Genomic DNA, 18237 nt, shown 5'->3' with positions numbered 1-18237 from the left:
AGTAGTGTATGTGCCTGGGTTACACCAGGAGAGAGCAGTAGTATATGGGCCTGGGTTACACCAGGAGAGAGCAGTAGTATATGTGCCTGGGTTACACCAGGAGAGAACAGTAGTATATGTGCCTGGGCTACACCAGGAGAGAACAGAAGTGTATGTGCCTGGGTTACACCAGGAGAGAACAGTAGTGTATGTGCCTGGGTTACACCAGGAGAGAACAGTAGTATATGTGCCTGGGTCACACCAGGAGAGAACAGTAGTGTATGTGCCTGGGTTACACCAGGAGAGAACAGTAGTGTATGTGCCTGGGTTACACCAGGAGAGAACAGTAGTATATGTGCCTGGGTTACACCAGGAGAGAACAGTAGTATATGTGCCTGGGTTACACCAGGAGAGAACAGTAGTATATGTGCCTGGGTTACACCAGGAGAGAACAGTAGTATATGTGCCTGGGTTACACCAGGAGAGAACAGTAGTATATGTGCCTGGGTTACACCAGGAGAGAGCAGTAGTATATGTGCCTGGGTTACACCAGGAGAGAACAGTAGTATATGTGCCTGGGTTACACCAGGAGAGAACAGTAGTGTATGTGCCTGGGTTACACCAGGAGAGAGCAGTAGTGTATGTGCCTGGGTCACACCAGGAGAGAACAGTAGTATATGTGCCTGGGTTACACCAGGAGAGAACAGTAGTATATGTGCCTGGGTTACACCAGGAGAGAACAGTAGTATATGTGCCTGGGTTACACCAGGAGAGAGCAGTAGTATATGTGCCTGGGTTACACCAGGAGAGAACAGTAGTATATGTGCCTGGGTTACACCAGGAGAGAACAGTAGTGTATGTGCCTGGGTTACACCAGGAGAGAACAGTAGTATATGTGCCTGGGTCACACCAGGAGAGAACCGTAGTATATGTGTCGGGGTTACACCAGGAGAGAACAGTAGTATATGTGCCGGGGTTACACCAGGAGAGAACAGTAGTATATGTGCCTGGGTCACACCAGGAGAGAACAGTAGTGTATGTGCCTGGGTTACGCCAGGAGAGAACCGTAGTATATGTGTCGGGGTTACACCAGGAGAGAACAGTAGTATATGTGCCTGGGTCACACCAGGAGAGAATAGTAGTATATGTGCCTGGGTCACACCAGGAGAGAACAGTAGTATATGTGCCTGGGTTACACCAGGAGAGAACAGTAGTATATGTGCCTGGGTTACACCAGGAGAGAACAGTACCCCTCTTAAAGAGAGCCGAGGTTACCACCTGCACTATCTCACTACCATTAAACTTTAAATCAATCCCAGATATCATTAGCAAAATAGAATTGTATTTATTGTAGCCCTATCCATTAGCACATTAATTCAACTAGAATACAGTTGACGTAAATACTCAAACACTGTAAAATACTGAGGGGTCTATTTACCAAGCAGTGTTAGGAGACAAAGTGAAATGAGATAAGGTACCAGCCAATCAGCTCCCAACTGTCATCTCACAGGCTGTGTTTGAAAATTGACAGTTGGGAGCTGATTGGCTGGTACCTTATCTCATTTCACTTTGTCTCCTAACACTGCTTAGTAACTAGACCCCTCAATGTCATAAAGTAAAAGTTAAACTAAACATGCACTAAAACACACAAAATACTGTGCACTTCAGAAAACACTACTCTGTCAGATGTTTCTACAAAAAACATATATAGTACGCTAATATACCTCTGTTGGGACATTAAATTCACCATATGGTAAATCAATTGGATTTATTCAAAGGACAATAAAATGACAAGAACATAAAAAGTATAAAAATTGCCTGCGAAGAAGTTGGTCATTCCTGAGTAAGGTCCGAGCTTGTGCAAGTGTGCGTGCGTAAGCATTACGGATGTGTGGAAGGTAAGGTGGGCGTCCTTATGTAGTGCTGCGACAGCATAGTGATCGCAGAGGATTAGCATGACTTCACAGTGAGACTGCGTGCGTAACTGCAGCCGCGATTGCAGTTGCAAACCATAGTGAATGAGGCCCTTAGTGCGCATTAAGTAGAAGTCCTGTAAACTCTGTTACCAATGTTATTTTGTTCCCCCTCTCCCTGATCCCTTTCCTCCTTCCTCCGGTTTATGTGGGCAGTGAGGCACCCTACGGCGCATTCAGAGGCCTTGCCCTAAAATCCGAGGCTACGGGGGAAGCAATCATGACTGAATAGAGCCGTAACCAGCACCCGGGTCCCTTCTGTATTCTCTGCTACCTCCCCCAGTCCTTCCAGTCTCTCATCAAACATATCTTATACACGACCAAATATCACATTGCCCCAGACTGGAAAAAGACCGAACCCCCTCTATCTCTGCACCCATCACTACCGGATAGAGGACATTACTGTAACCTTGTCTGACACCTCTGACTTACAGGGGTATTCAATATGGGTGCGATTAACATCGTTTTTGCGTTAATATCGCAATTATGACGTCATTATCGCTGGTTTTACTTTTACACCCTATTCAATTTCAAAGACTTATCGCAGTTTTGACAAGTCTTTGATAAAAAATGGTGACAAGTTTTCACCATTGAATAGGTGTCGAAAAAAAGTGCAGTATTGGGGTTTAGGGGTGCAGGCTTAAAAAAAATAGCCCGCACCCCTGAGAATGACATTTAAAAAAGAACTGTGTCAAAAAAAGTAAAAAAAAAAAAAATAGGGACACCCCAAAAAATTAATTAAAAAATTGAGGTGCAAAAAAAAAAAAAGATGGGAAAAAATTGTTAAACAATAGGGAAATAGGTTCAGGGCTATTCTGCAAGTATGCGGCACGTGTTTTCTAGAATAGAATCATAGCGGCAGGTGCACAAATGCAGAATTTTTAAAAACTTACTTTAGGGACATCAAAATATGCTAGTACCCATTTTCATGTACCCCAAATTTGATGGGACCACTTAAAAAAAACGAAAAAAATAACCTTAGTGCTCTTCTGCATCACTTCTTCAATGTCTGGAAAAAACACCTGCTGCGGCTATTTAAATCCCCGACTTTCAATTAAAGGCTAAAACGGGGTACCCATAGTGTTCCCTCATGTTTTTACAACTTTAGGGGGGGCTTACAATTATTTTAAGGAAAAATTCGTAACTTTACGCAAATCCAACTTCGGAGTTTCCCGTTTTTTCGTTCATTTTATATTGAATACGGGGATAAGCGGGAGCGCGCACCAGACTTTAACGCAGGAAAAAACTCCGATATGAAACGTTAACTTCGACAGTGAAGTTAACGTTTTATATTGAATACCCCTCTAAGTATTTGAGGTAAACCCCTGGAAACTGGTGTCTTCTGGGATTTTACCTCAAATACACTTTGATAAATGGGCCCTTACGTCTCTATATATACAAATTGACGCTCAGTTTGTTTGTCCCCATTCTACTTTTGTTCTCAATTCTCATTAAACATTGAATGTTTTCTCTATTGGTTTTCCCCATGTGCAGTGCACCCCTATCCCCCTCCCACACACACACCATCTGCCTGCAACAGTCTTTCCAGCAATATTATCGGAAGAATGGCGCATGCAGCAAAGAGGGCAAAGCTTCTGGGACAGTGGCAGACTATTTACTACCTGCGATGCCAGCCTGCTGCACAGCATACAGTGTGGTCCGTTATGGGACCCAGGGGCCTGTGTGCACCGTATATCCTGCACCCATTATAGATACATCATTAATGAAGATATTTACACACACACCACTGCTTAGGCGCACTTTATGCTGTATAGAGGCTTATAGAGCAATTACTGCAGATTACTGGAGAATGCAGTGGAATGGTAGGCAAAGGAGATGATATCCATATGATGGGAGTCCACCTGTTGTTTTTAATCTACTGCCAATTTTATATATATATATATATAAGGGATGTGCAGGCGTGGATAGGTTCGAGTTTGCACGTTGAGTTCGGATTTTTCCCTCCAAAAAAACGGAACTCAGAAAGAGGCTAAACGTCATCTTACATGGACGAACATCATCATTCCTGGACTATTCCAGGAATGATGATGTTCGTCCATGTAAGATGACGTTTAGCCTCTTTCGGAGTTCCGTTTTTTTGGAGGGAAAAATCCGAACTCAACGTGCAAACTCGAACCTATCCGAGCCTGCACATCCCATATATATATATATATATATATATATATATATATATATATATATATATATATATAGTGATCCCGGTAGTTAGCGGCACTGGAGGACTTGATCAATCAAAGGGTATTTAACAGACCAACGTTTCAGGGCTACTTTGCCCTTTTGTCAAGGTATCAATACCTTGACAAAAGGACAAAGTAGCCCTGAAACGTTGTTCTATTAAATACCCTTTGATTGATCAAGTCCTCCAGTGCCGCTAACTACCGGGATTACTACACATTTCTACAGAGGGCACGGAGGCAGCTTTATCTTACATGGGAGTAGTGCCGGACCATTTAGACTGTCTGTATATATGTATATATATGTGTGTGTATATGTATATATGTATATATATGTGTGTGTATATGTGTATATATATATATATATATATATATATATATATATATATATATATATATATATATATATATATATATATAATATTTTATCCAAGTACCTTTTTTACATGTGCCCACCCAGTTGAGCGTCCAGTCACCCGCAGTCTCTGCAGTAATTGTACTGTTGGTCTGCTGAATATGTAGGGCATTACGGTGTGTGTGGCATAATGTGCAACGGACACTACTGTGTGATGTAACATGAATATGGGACACTACTGTGTGGCATAATTTGATTTGGGGACACTATTTTGTGGTCACACCCCTTCCCAGCTAGACCATACCTTATTTTTTATTTTATTTTTGCAACGCACGTGCTTACTCTGCTTGAAGTATGGAGGGGGCACCAACATGTGTAGTAACTGCTTTGGTGTGTACAGCTGTGTCCTCTTCTGTGTTCAGCGCCCCCAGGGATTGGTCAGTTGGGAAAATGCTTTTCCTTTTCTTTGTCAGTGACCTACACTAATGAAGTGCCAGCTTTACCGAACAGAACCAACCAAATACCAATTGTCTGACTGTGGCACATGTTTGAATGAACCCCTTGCAGGATAAGCTTAATACAGAGAATGATGTACACTTGTATGTTGTTCTTATATTAATTATATATGTAAGAGCATAGGCTAAGAAGTAGGAGGAGTCAGGAATAGTAAGGGGAGGAGTCTGAGCCAGGTGGTGACGCTGAGGTGGCCCTGTGTGTTCTATAAATGCTCTTATTCGCAGAGCTGTCCTTTGTGATTTTACTCACAAATCTTCATGCATGCCGGCGTTATTAAGAGTGGCGGGATGCATCGTATGCAAAATGCGATGCTTTATGTATCCCGCCCTCTGTCTGATGAAGGACGATGTAAATGTGTTTTAGTTTAGAAAATGGAAACATAAGTAATTTATTGCCTCTTGCATGGGAAGTGTCGCTGCAGTGGCAGAAAGTCCATTTATTGAATTATCTCCTTCCACAATTACTTTAAAATGAAGAAATAAAAAGCAAAGAAAAATAAAAAAGGGGATTCCTGATTACAATGTCCACAGGAAATCGTTCTGGGATTGGTTTCATCCAAGTGTCACTGTTGTTTTTGCTGTCTATACAAAATTTAATTATCATGAGGCAGTAGCTGACGGAATCGGTATGTTATACTGCCAGACCTAAGCCCGGCGGATGAAATACCAAAGCCAGAAGGCCAGCAGATGGAGATCCCGACAGGGTAAGTATTAACCCTATCCCTACCCCTCTCCCCCAACCCTCCCTTAGTGGTGCCTAACCTTAACCTCCCCCCTAGTGCCTAACCCTAACCTCCACCCTAGTGCCTAACCCTAACCTCCCCCCAGGGGTGCCTAAACCTAACCTTCCCCCACACCCTAAACCTAACCCTCCCGGGGGGGGGGGGGTGCTTAACCCTAACCTCCCCCAGGGGGTGCCTGACCCAATCCCCCCTTACCGTAGCCTAACCCTCCCGGGGGTTCCGCATATTTTAAGGCCAGAATTCATTAAGAAATATGCCCTTTAGTATTAATGATGATAATAAAAGTTATGTAATTGGTTAGTAATTATGATACGTTCTTCAGTTATTAATATTATACTCCCATGCAAAGATCGCTAATTTAATATTGGCAATAAAGCCCCCACGGTTTATCAGTAGTACATTATAGCCCCTCTGTATGACGTTCCCCATCGCTATGTTAGAACCTGGATCTCCTGGAGTAACCACATTCAGGCTGAGCCTCCACTGAATACTATATAATTATAATTTTCTGTGCTACCATATATACCTAGCCTATAGCACATACAGCCCTCCCATTCCCTGAGCTGCTTATGTACTAAAAAGACTTTAACACACATAAGTAAAGTAACTGCACCGGATTTAGGGCCATATGGCCCTGGGGCTCAAAATGTTCAGTGGCCTATATTGAGAAGGGGAGCAGCTGTGACCAGTGCTGTGCGGCTGTGACCAGTGCTGTGCGGCTGTGACCAGTGCTGTGCGGCTGTGACCAGTGCTGTGCGGCTGTGACCAGTGCTGTGCGGCTGTGACCAGTGCTGTGCGGGTGTGACCAGTGCTGAGTGGGTGTGGCCAGAGCCATGTGGGCGTGTACACCCCTACACTTTCAGCCCCAATCAGGGACGTTTCTATAATTGGTACGGGGCACATCGGCCCCTGGGTCCAGGGGGGCCCACACCGCACATCCTGCAGCTATATTTTTAATACTTACCACTGCACCGCTGGAGTCCGTCAGCGCCGGTTTCACTGCTGTCAAAATCGCCTGGAAAACGTCCGCCGTGGCCATTTTCTCTGCATTTTGCGCATGCGCAGTAGGGATAACACTGGGAAAATGCCTGCGGCGACATTTTCCCGGTGACCAGCGCATGCGCCGTAGACTCTGGGCACACTCTGTACCAAGAGTCTACCGGTGTGGCGCTGCGCGCAGTGCGCAGCCAACCGCTGGAGACAGAGGAGGGGGCCCCTGGACAGATACTGCACACGGACCCCCTCCTCTTTTGAAACGCGCCTGCCCCAATGTTTTCCTAAATACATATCATTTTAAAAAATTGTATAATTTTTGAGCCCTCAAAAATGAGGTGGGGACGGAGGGGTGTTATGATTTGATGCAGCTTCCAGTTCCTCCCACTTTATCCCCCCAGTGCTCGCTGGGACATATAAGCACTTGTTATTTTGTACCCTGTCTATAACTTTTTTTGTTTAGAATGCACTCTGGTCTCATTGTTACATCTTTTATTCCACTGCACAGTATGACCAATGCTATATGTAATAGTGGGTTTTTCAGCCATAAAAAGGTATTCTTTTGTAACGATTCACAGATAGAGGCTATTTGAAATCCAATTGTTAGTGCAATTAGTTTTATCTGCGTAAATGTAGAGCTTCCACAGCACAGGGGGTTGAATACTTGTGCAAGTTTTTCAGTGGTTTTTTTTTTGTAAAGAAAATCCGCAGACAAATAATGAATTAGGAGCTTGAAATGTTACTGTAACAGCCGCCTGGTTCTCAATAAAGACTGGAACAATCTGTGCAAGTGTCTATTGTAATACAGGCAAATGTGCTGACTTTTTAAGGGGTTGAATATTTTAATAAATAAAAATATAAGGGTATACAACAGCACTCCAGTTCTATGCAACTAGGGAGGCCAATCCCGGGCCGTTTTTTCAATCCCGGGATTCGGGATTGAAAAAAAACCTCAATCTTGGGATTCCCGAGATTGGCCTGGTTTTAGAAAAAAATGCCCCCCGCCCCCAGCCCCCCACAGTGACTTACCGGGCGGTGCTTTGAAACTACAATATATAGAGGGGCGGATGGAAACTCCAACCGACGCAGGGCTGCGCAGCATGACCTCTGACCTCGCTGCGCAGTGTGCACAGCCGGGGGAAGGGGGAGCCGGGCAGAGTCTACTGGAGATGCGCAGTGTTGCCCGGCAATTTAAAAAAAAAAAAAAAATTAATGACCAATTCCGAATTCCATGATTAGAAGCTTCCAATCCCGGGATTCGATCCCAGCCTCCCTATATGCAACAAACAGACCTCCTCTTTTATTATGCATAAGCAATGTATAGTGACGCCTGGACCCTTTATCAAGCTATATTACAAAACATAGAGGGGTATTCAATATGGGAGCGAAAAGTCTGTGCTGGACTTTTCACTCCACATCAGAGATTTTTCAGGGATAAAGTATCGGGCACGTGCCCGCTTTATCCCCGTATTCAATATCAAATCTGCGAAAACGGGACCTGGCGAAGTGGGATTTGCGATAAACTACGAAATTTTCCTTGAAAAAATTGTAGGACGCCCCTAAAGTTGTAAAAACATGGGGGATCACTATGGGTACCCCCGTTTTAGCCTGCAAATGAAAGTCGGGGATTTAAATAGCCGCAGCAGGTATTTTTTCCCGACATTGAAGAAGTGATGCAGAAGAGCACTTAGGTTATTTTTTTCATTTTTTTAAGTGGTCCCATCAAATTTGGGGTACATGAAAATGGGTACTAGCATATTTTTATGTCCCTAAAGTAAGTTTTAAAAAATTCTGCAACTATGCACCTGCCGCTAATAGCCTATTCTAGAAAACACCTGCCGCTAATAGCCTATTCTAGAAAACACCTGTCGCTAATAGCCTATTCTAGAAAACACCTGCCGCTAATAGCCTATTCTAGAATACACCTGCCGCTAATAGCCTATTCTAGAAAACACCTGCCGCTAATAGCCTATTCTAGAATACACCTGCCGCTAATAGCCTATTCTAGAAAACACCTGCCGCTAATAGCCTATTCTAGAAAACACCTGCCGCTAATAGCCTATTCTAGAAAACACCTGCCGCTAATAGCCTATTCTAGAAAACACCTGCCGCTAATAGCCTATTCTAGAAAACACCTGCCGCTAATAGCCTATTCTAGAAAACACCTGCCGCTAATAGCCTATTCTAGAATACACCTGCCGCTAATAGCCTATTCTAGAATACACCTGCCGCTAATAGCCTATTCTAGAAAACACCTGCCGCTAATAGCCTATTCTAGAATACACCTGCCGCTAATAGCCTATTCTAGAAAACACCTGCCGCTAATAGCCTATTCTAGAAAACACCTGCCGCTAATAGCCTATTCTAGAAAACACCTGCCGCTAATAGCCTATTCTAGAAAACACCTGCCGCTAATAGCCTATTCTAGAAAACACCTGCCGCTAATAGCCTATTCTAGAAAACACCTGCCGCTAATAGCCTATTCTAGAAAACACCTGCCGCTAATAGCCTATTCTAGAAAACACCTGCCGCTAATAGCCTATTCTAGAAAACACCTGCCGCTAATAGCCTATTCTAGAAAACACCTGCCGCTAATAGCCTATTCTAGAATACACCTGCCGCTAATAGCCTATTCTAGAAAACACCTGCCGCTAATAGCCTATTCTAGAAAACACCTGCCGCTAATAGCCTATTCTAGAAAACACCTGCCGCTAATAGCCTATTCTAGAAAACACCTGCCGCTAATAGCCTATTCTAGAAAACACCTGCCGCTAATAGCCTATTCTAGAAAACACCTGCCGCTAATAGCCTATTCTAGAATACACCTGCCGCTAATAGCCTATTCTAGAATACACCTGCCGCTAATAGCCTATTCTAGAAAACACCTGTCGCTAATAGCCTATTCTAGAAAACACCTGCCGCTAATAGCCTATTCTAGAATACACCTGCCGCTAATAGCCTATTCTAGAAAACACCTGCCGCTAATAGCCTATTCTAGAAAACACCTGCCGCTAATAGCCTATTCTAGAAAACACCTGCCGCTAATAGCCTATTCTAGAAAACACCTGCCGCTAATAGCCTATTCTAGAAAACACCTGCCGCTAATAGCCTATTCTAGAAAACACCTGCCGCTAATAGCCTATTCTAGAAAACACCTGCCGCTAATAGCCTATTCTAGAAAACACCTGCCGCTAATAGCCTATTCTAGAAAACACCTGCCGCTAATAGCCTATTCTAGAAAACACCTGCCGCTAATAGCCTATTCTAGAAAACACCTGCCGCTAATAGCCTATTCTAGAATACATTTGCCGCTAATAGCCTATTCTAGAAAACACCTGCCGCTAATAGCCTATTCTAGAAAACACCTGCCGCTAATAGCCTATTCTAGAATACACCTGCCGCTAATAGCCTATTCTAGAAAACACCTGCCGCTAATAGCCTATTCTAGAAAACACCTGCCGCTAATAGCCTATTCTAGAAAACACATGCCGCTAATAGCCTATTCTAGAAAACACCTGCCGCATACTTGCAGAATAGCCCTGAACCTATTTCCCTATTTTTAACACTTTTTTTCCAATTTTTTTTTTTTTTTCACCCCAATTTTTAAATTACTTTTTGGGGTGTCCCTTTTGTTTTTTAAACTTTTTTTGACAGTTATTTTTAAAATGTCATTCCCAGGGGTGCAGGCTATTTTTTTTAAGCCTGCACCCTTAAACCCCAATTCTGCACTTTTTTTCGCCACCTATTCAGTGGTGAAAAGTTATCCCCGTTTTTTTTATCAAAGACTTTTCAAACCTGCGAAAAGTCTTTGAAATTGAATACGGTGTGAAACCAAAACCAGCGATAATGACGTCATAGGTGCGATATTAACGCAAAAACTGAGTTTTCGCTCCATATTGAATTCCCCGAATAGGCTGATAAAGTAGCTGGAAATATTGCTGATCTATGTAAGAATAAATCCTGTCACTAATGTACATATCAGGTGTCCTCTGGGCGCTTCCCGCTGTGGTACGTTCAGCAGTGGTTGGGGGGCAGCATCCTGTACGGAATTATTCTCCTCCTGGTCTCTCCTCTGCTCCTTCTCCATTAGTCACTAATATGACCGCGGCGCTTTGGTTTTTCTATAGGGTCATACAGATGAGCTGTGGGGATTAGCCGCACATTCCCAGAAGCCTCAGTTCCTGACGTGTGGTCACGACAAACAGATAATCTTGTGGGATGCCACCAGCCATCGCCCAATCTGGACCAAGATCATTGAGGTGTGTACATTTATTCCACGGGGCGTGGCAGGACGTGTCTACAGTGAACTAGGACTTGTACACATGGGCGTTGAAATGGGACACTCCTCTATGTATTGGGAGCACAAATTCGCATTTGTTTGTCCGGTTTAACTTGTTGTCACGGGACATTTGGCTGAAGTTCTCACTTTCAGAACGTCACCAGCTGACTCAGCGTTCATACATACAACCATTCAAAATACTCTTGACTCTTTTTTTATTTATTTTGTCGTAGATCATTTTGCTTAAAATATCTCAGAATACGACTATGTCGGAGCATCCCAAACTGACGTGGGTAAAGACAGAGGACCATGATTCAGAGCCGCTCATAAGCGGCCGCTCGTTCGCTCCGAGCGATGTTCGCACATCTGCGCATGCGTATGGGTCGTAATGCGCATGCGCCAACCAGTCAGTGCGATCGGAAATCGAGCGCTCGCCAAATAGCGAGTGCCTGCTAATTTGAGTGACTGGATGAGGCGTTTGTGGGTGGTAACAGGGGAAGGTGCTTGAAAACGGGTAGTGGAGATCCGAACGCAGGCGTGCCAAACGGGCGTTTTAAGGGTGTGCATAATTAACAAAGCAGCGTCATCGCCCACGTCACTTGGTTGTCTCTTAGCCTGAACTGTTCGCATGATTGCGGTAGGAAAATCCAACCACAAGCACTGCGAGCAGTTCAGACGCCTTTCGATGTACTCGATTAAGCTAATAAATAGCGGCGATGACGTAGGATGCGAGTGGCCAGGGGGCGTCTTTACAAAATAGGGAGCGCATGTTTCGTTTGCTCGCTCAGACATAGAGGCGTCAACAGACCGCAAAGAGCGAACGCTCAATTTAAATATCCAGCCCCTTTTTCTGAACGAGCGAGCGCAAATAGCGTCCGGCTCTGAATCAGTGCGGGTTTTTTTTGTTTTTTTTTAATGGAGCCGGCCTTCTTCGCGACCATCGGGGCTTGCGACGAGACCCTTGTGGTAGGGTCTCGTTCCCGCAAGCCCCAGTGAGCTGCCTTCTCTAAATAGAGCAGGAAGCTCCCCAGTGACATCACTGGTGTCAGTGGTGCCTCCCACAAACGGCAGGCGTTCTTTTGGTAACGCCTCCGTTTGTATAGCCACACACCCCCGCGCCTGCCTCCAAAACGGGGCGAGCTGTCAATCGCAATCGACAGCCGCCCCGTTTTGGTGCGAGACCCGTAGCGACGGAGTGCCCGTCATCAGGGTATTGCAACGAAGCCATTGTTACTTGTCTAAGAGAGGGAAGCCTTGTGCTGTATCCAAAACTCCATCCTGTTCCTCTATTGCTCAAAGCTGATTGGTAGATGCAAGTTATATTGCGGTGGTGGGAGGAGAGGAGGGTCAGTCAGGGTTGGGAGATCTGCATGTGTGAGCCGTGGCTGGCAGACAAGTACGGGGAGATAGTCTGCCTCCTCCGTGTTCTTATTGGTTAAAACAACAAGTGTCGCACAAGGATTGCCCAATGATGCGTTAGTGTGCAGCTACTACACGTGTATCATGTGTGGGTTGTGGGTGCCCTTCCCTCCATTACTGTCTTGTTCTCTTTACTGTTTCAGGATCCAGCGCAGTCCTCCGGTTTCCACCCTAGCGGGTCTGTTGTTGCAGTAGGGACTCTCGCAGGGAGGTATGTGTCACTGTGCATCTAACACGGGTATACTGCAAACATTAGATATATTGGTGCTCAGTCCAGGAGAACGCCAGTAAGCTGCATTTACTGAAATAAAGATTCCACATCAGCGTTAATATAGAAAAAGTGCTATTGTAGGATTTACCCTGCATTGCGTCCTACACATCACACAGTTTAATGCACGTTCAGGTAAATGTGACATTTATTCGGGGGCACATAGCTTAGCATTGCCATTTCTGCAGCACTGTTAGTCTTTGTGGCTGTGTGAGTAACCAGTAATATTAGTGCTCCAGCCTACTCGGCTCACTCCCATTATCACACATTGACCGTACTGCAGTACGGCTGATTCCCTCACACAGGCTGGCTGATGTGGTGCCCCCTAGTGGCTCTACATTTTATCATATGTAAATATCTTAGCTCCTGTCCTAGTAGTGCAGCAATGGGGATGTATCCCCATATAGCAGTTTCATCCAGCAAACCCTTCTATCGATAGTTTGCTAGGTAACTGCTGTTTTCATAATGACTAGGAGACATTCGGCACTGCGCCGAGCTCGCTGCAATGGTACAGGAGCGTATGTATAGTAAGAAGAGCTAAGTATCTGTCTCGTACACAGCGGTGCACCCCTGCCCCCCGTGCTGGAGGCTAGCACGCGTCTCCCAGCTCACTCCGCACCTCTCTTTGTTCGGCAGGTGGTTCGTGTTAGACACAGAGACCAAAGATCTGGTCACCGTACACACAGATGGGAACGAGCAGCTTTCGGTCATGTGTTATTCCCCAGGTTTGTATCCCTTTAATCTGGTTAAACTTATTTATTTTTTTATAGCAGAGTTCATGAGTTTTCAGCGCGTGGAGATAACAAATGATCACCTTTTCCTGGAAGGATATTAAAATTGCATTTCCCAGAATTCTGTTTCCTAAAGAGACGTAATTAGTGTACAGTGTCCTCTCCATGAGAGTCTCATTGTTTCTGTGAGGTATCTATAGCGCTTCATATGCTGAGAATTTTATCCTGCACTGATGAGCCCTATGAAGTATTGTTGTCCATTGGGGGGGTGTGACTGGGGCCAGTGGCAGGTGGGGGGTGTGACTGGGGCCAGTGGCAGGTGGGGGGTGTGACTGGGGCCAGTGGCAGGTGGGGGGTGTGACTAGGGTCAGTGGCAGGTGGGGGGTGTGACTGGGGCCAGTGGCAAGTGGGGGGTGTGACTGGGGCCAGTGGCAAGTGGGGGGTGTGACTGGGGCCAGTGGCAAGTGGGGGGTGTGACTGGGGCCAGTGGCAGGTGGGGGGTGTGACTGGGGCCAGTGGCAGGTGGGGGGTGTGACTGGGGCCAGTGGGGGGTGTGACTGGGGCCAGTGGCAGGTGGGGGGTGTGACTGGGGCCAGTGGCATGTGGGGGGGTGTGACTGGGGCCAGTGGCAGGTGGGGGGGTGTGACTGGGGCCAGTGGCAGGTGGGGGGGTGTGACTGGGCCAGTGGCAGGTGGGGGGGTGTGACTGGGGCCAGTGGCAGGTGGGGGGGTGTGACTGGGGCCAGTGGCAGGTGGGGGGGTGTGACTGGGGCCAGTGGCAGGTGGGGGGGTGTGACTGGGGCCAGTGGCAGGTGGGGGGGTGTGACTGGGGCCAGTGGCAGGTGGGGGGGTGTGACTGGGGCCAGTGGCAGGTGGGGGGGTGTGACTGGGGCCAGTGGCAGGTGGGGGGGTGTGACTGGGGCCAGTGGCAGGTGGGGGGGTGTGACTGGGGCCAGTGGCAGGTGGGGGGTGTGACTGGGGCCAGTGGCAGGTGGGGGGTGTGACTGGGCCAGTGGCAGGTGAGGGGTGTGACTGGGGCCAGGGGCAGGTGGGGGGGGGTGACTGGGCCAGTTACATCGGACACACCGTAATGCAGGTGTCCTAAGGAGAGCTCGGGGAGGACAGAAACCTACCGAGGAGCAGAAGGGCAAACACTCGCTTCATCTCCATTGTCAGTATGAAAGCAGACAGTAGGGATGAGCTAGGCTCCAGTGCCCCGGCACCATGGAGAAAGGACAGGGGCGTTTTTGGAGAGGAGGGGTCCGTGTCCAGTCTCCGTCATGGGCCCCCTCCTCTCTGTCCGGCGGCCGGCAGCACACTGAGCGGTGCACGCCCAGCACCGCACTTATAGACTCTGGGCACTAGCGTGTGCCCAGAGTCTATAGCGCATGCGCAGGTCATTGGGAAAATGGCCGCTGCGGCAATTTTCCCTGTATTGTGCATGCGCAAACTATGGGAAAATGGTCGCGGTGGCCATTTTCCAGCTATTTTTTTTTTTTTACAGTGCAGACACCGGCGCCGATGTGGGACTCCGGAGAGGTAAGTATAGTATGGGTCCAGGGTGTGCGGTGCGGACCCCCCTGGACCCAGGGGCCCGTGTGCCCCGCACACCCTGCACCCATTATAAATACGCCCCTGAGAAAGGACAAAAAAACAATCACTGGGCTCTGTGCCATCGATAGCAGAAAACCATTGGTTCTCTGCCATCGATGGCAAAACAATCAGCCATCGGTAGTTAACCAACAGTGGGAGCTGAGGCCCCCGAACCTTCTGACTGGGGTTTTAAGCAGGAGGTGTCAGAAAAGTAGGGGTTACCACTGGGCATCACAAGTGTCGTCTCGTTACGGCAGGGAGCTAATCGGAGAAGGAGGGCAGGGCTTTCAAATGTGCAATATAAGGGGGGTGCTGAGGTTTGTGAGATTTAAAAAAACAAAATGCTATGTCCTCATCGGATCACGGACATCGATGTTTGGTAACCAATTGCCAGCCTAAAGCTGGCCACACATCTAAAGATTATCTGTCCAACCAGCCAACTAGTTGATTGGTTAGAATGAAAATCTGGTAAGGGATGAAAGCAAATGACAATCAGCAATTTGCTCCCAAATGTTGGAAAATGGACAAAAACTGTTTTTTGAGCAAATAGTTTAGATCAAACATTTAACAAACTTGTCTGACCGACCATTTTCATCTGTTTTCTGGCATTTAGGAGCAAATTGCTGATCATCAGTTACTCCCATACGTTACCAGATTTTCATTCCAACCAATCAACTAGTTGGATGTAAGTTGGTCTAGTGTGTGGCCAGCTTTACTGTCTGTGGGTAACTCTTCTATGTCAGCTAAGCTCATGTTATAGTATAAAAGCCTCAGGACCATTAAACTGAAAGATTTGCCCAGCGCCTCCCATTGTGTCATTCTGGCTGGATGCACCAGCTCCTGTTCTGTCCAGTATTATTTCCTATATTGGCACAATATATAGAAGCTCTGTATTCGCTAAGCAGTGACTGGTGACCAGATGTAACATTCCAGATACACGTTTCTTCTGCAGCTCTAATCCTCATGTATTTAGTGCATTTCAAATGAGAAAATAAAATCTGACCCCAGACAAGTGTAGACTCTTTTTGTATGACTGAGATCTATAGTCACCGGGGGGGGCCTGACAGAGGACTTTGATAGCAGATACATTAGGACTCATTGCTCATTCTATACCAAACTGACCAGAACATTGTTGGGTGTCTAAATGAGCACAAGTTCCGATCAAAATATAACCGTGATCAGTCAGATGTGGTCTGGGGCATGTCCGTAGAATATAAAGCTGTCCAGCATCTGTGGGCTACATGCAAAAGCAGCCAGTATTTACCCTGCATGCAGTAATAATACATGTATTGGACCCCTTGCAACCTGGATCTGTTCTGTCTTAAATGGTTTATTCCAGGAGCAAATATGACCTATTTTTTTTTATTTATTTGCTCTTAACTGTGAATCGAGCCCTAGTTGTGCCACACAGAACCCAGTCCCATGCTTTAAGGGACCAGATGTGGGTGAGTGCATGGGAGACAGATTCTGTTCCTCGGTTTGGGAATTTCTGACAGGACAGATCCAGGTTAGGGAGGGGTGCAGTGAATGAACCATGGCGGATTTATAGGTTACAGTGCTGTAAGTAACTGGGAGTGTTGCAGTAAAGCTGATCCCATACCAGGCTATTTCCCCACCATTACTAGGCATTCCCATTTGTATTCCTCCTCTTCCTCATACTAAGAACATTCATTGATGTCTGTGGGCTGTGCAACCTTTGAAGTTCACCTATTGCCCCCTCACACACACACACAGGGGAGGCGGCCATTTTGTGCCTCATGGCTGTCACTGGTTGCTAATAAATTGACAAGCAGCATGACAGCCTCCACATTGCTTAGGAGACAGATGTTCCTGTACCCCGCTGAATCTCCAAGTGAAAATGAAGCTAAAGGTTATCTACCTCCATTTTGCACATTCTAATTATTTGATGAAACTGACTGAAAAATGTGCTGACTCCTCTCTGGGACCACCTTCCATCTATTCTCTCCCCTCTCTCTTTCTCTCGTCTGAATAGATGGAAATGTACTTGCAATCGGTTCCCATGACAACTACATCTATATTTATGCTGTTAACGAGAATGGAAGGAAATACAGTCGCATTGGCAAATGCTCAGTAAGTTTATATAATTTGCTATAACGATGCATGAAAGGTTTATGTCCCCTAATTGTGTATTGTGCAGACAGCGTGGCTTATTAACAAATCGCAATAGCATGAAACGCAGCACAATGGAGTCACTTACAACAATATTTTATCTCGTGTTTCATGAAGACCTATTCCTTGTCTGCACTCCTCTATCGCGCTGTTTGTAGCCAAAGGGCAAACGTGCGCTAGAGTGGTTGCTGGTGAGCGACGACTTCGCATTATCCCCACAGTGACCAAACCATTTGTGACTGGTGGCAGGTAATCCTCCTTTATACCAGCAGGGGGCGAGCCGTTTAATTTCTGTAGAATTAATTTTATTTGCCTTACGTTTCTGCCGATAGCGCCTGATTCTGAGTCAGGCCCCAGTTCAAAGCCGTCTGCATCTAGCACATTTTTCATAAGCTGCAGCGCACATGCGCATTTCAGAGTAATACTCGGACGCATCTCAGACGTTTCTCACCGTCCATCAAAATGGGCGTTACTAGGTGGCGGTAAATGGACGTACACATATAAGAGAACTGGCGTGTAGCTAGAGTATGTCGGAATACCAGCACACCGCAACGCAAGAAGATTAATATATTCTCAACAGTACTTCCAACGCAACAAAAAGAAGTACTCAGTCCCCTTCTACAGTCCAGGCCACCTTCAGGATCAGCTAAAACTTTATTGTGTGTGTGTGTGTAGTATAGTATAGTATAAATATATATTATAATATTCCGCACACATTTATGGTAACAAAACAAAGAGGACACTATGGGGATGTACAAATCTCCCTATACATCTAATTCATATATAATAGTATATTAGTGTACGATTAAAACAATAAGGCGCCCATTTATTATTTATTGGGCTTTTTTTTTTTTTTATTTGTTGCAAATTTCCACCCAGATGTATTAAAAAATCACATCCAGGGACAGGAGCCCGACCCTGCAACGTGTAAAGTAAAGTGATCGCATCAGCGATCTCGTTACGTTACGCTGCGGACCTACTGCGCAATCACGTACATTAGACAGCACATGCGCGAGCGGCTGTTACCGGGGAGGGATCTGGAGGACGCCTCTCCTATTAAATTGT

At 46.0% G+C, this 18237-nt stretch overlaps 1 protein-coding gene across 4 annotated transcripts in view; it reads left to right on the top strand.

Annotated features, from left to right (window-relative positions):
* EML1 (EMAP like 1) overlaps window positions 1–18237 on the top strand; it is a 191281-nt gene that overhangs the window by 163909 nt on the left and 9135 nt on the right. For all 4 annotated transcript variants that reach the window (XM_088475399.1, XM_088475397.1, XM_088475398.1 and 1 more), the window contains 4 exons: window positions 10881–11012; window positions 12595–12662; window positions 13356–13444; window positions 17036–17133. In XM_088475399.1, coding sequence (XP_088331525.1) covers window positions 10881–11012; window positions 12595–12662; window positions 13356–13444; window positions 17036–17133 — 387 coding nt within the window. The remainder of the gene's footprint in view (window positions 1–10880; window positions 11013–12594; window positions 12663–13355; window positions 13445–17035; window positions 17134–18237) is intronic.

Source organism: Taudactylus pleione, unplaced genomic scaffold (assembly GCF_031769625.1).
Source record: "Taudactylus pleione unplaced genomic scaffold, aTauple2 ptg000171l, whole genome shotgun sequence".
In the NCBI taxonomy this organism is placed as follows: Eukaryota; Metazoa; Chordata; class Amphibia; order Anura; family Myobatrachidae; genus Taudactylus; species Taudactylus pleione.
The sequence above is the reverse complement of the archived record's forward strand: the minus strand, read 5'-3'. Positions and strand labels throughout refer to the sequence as shown.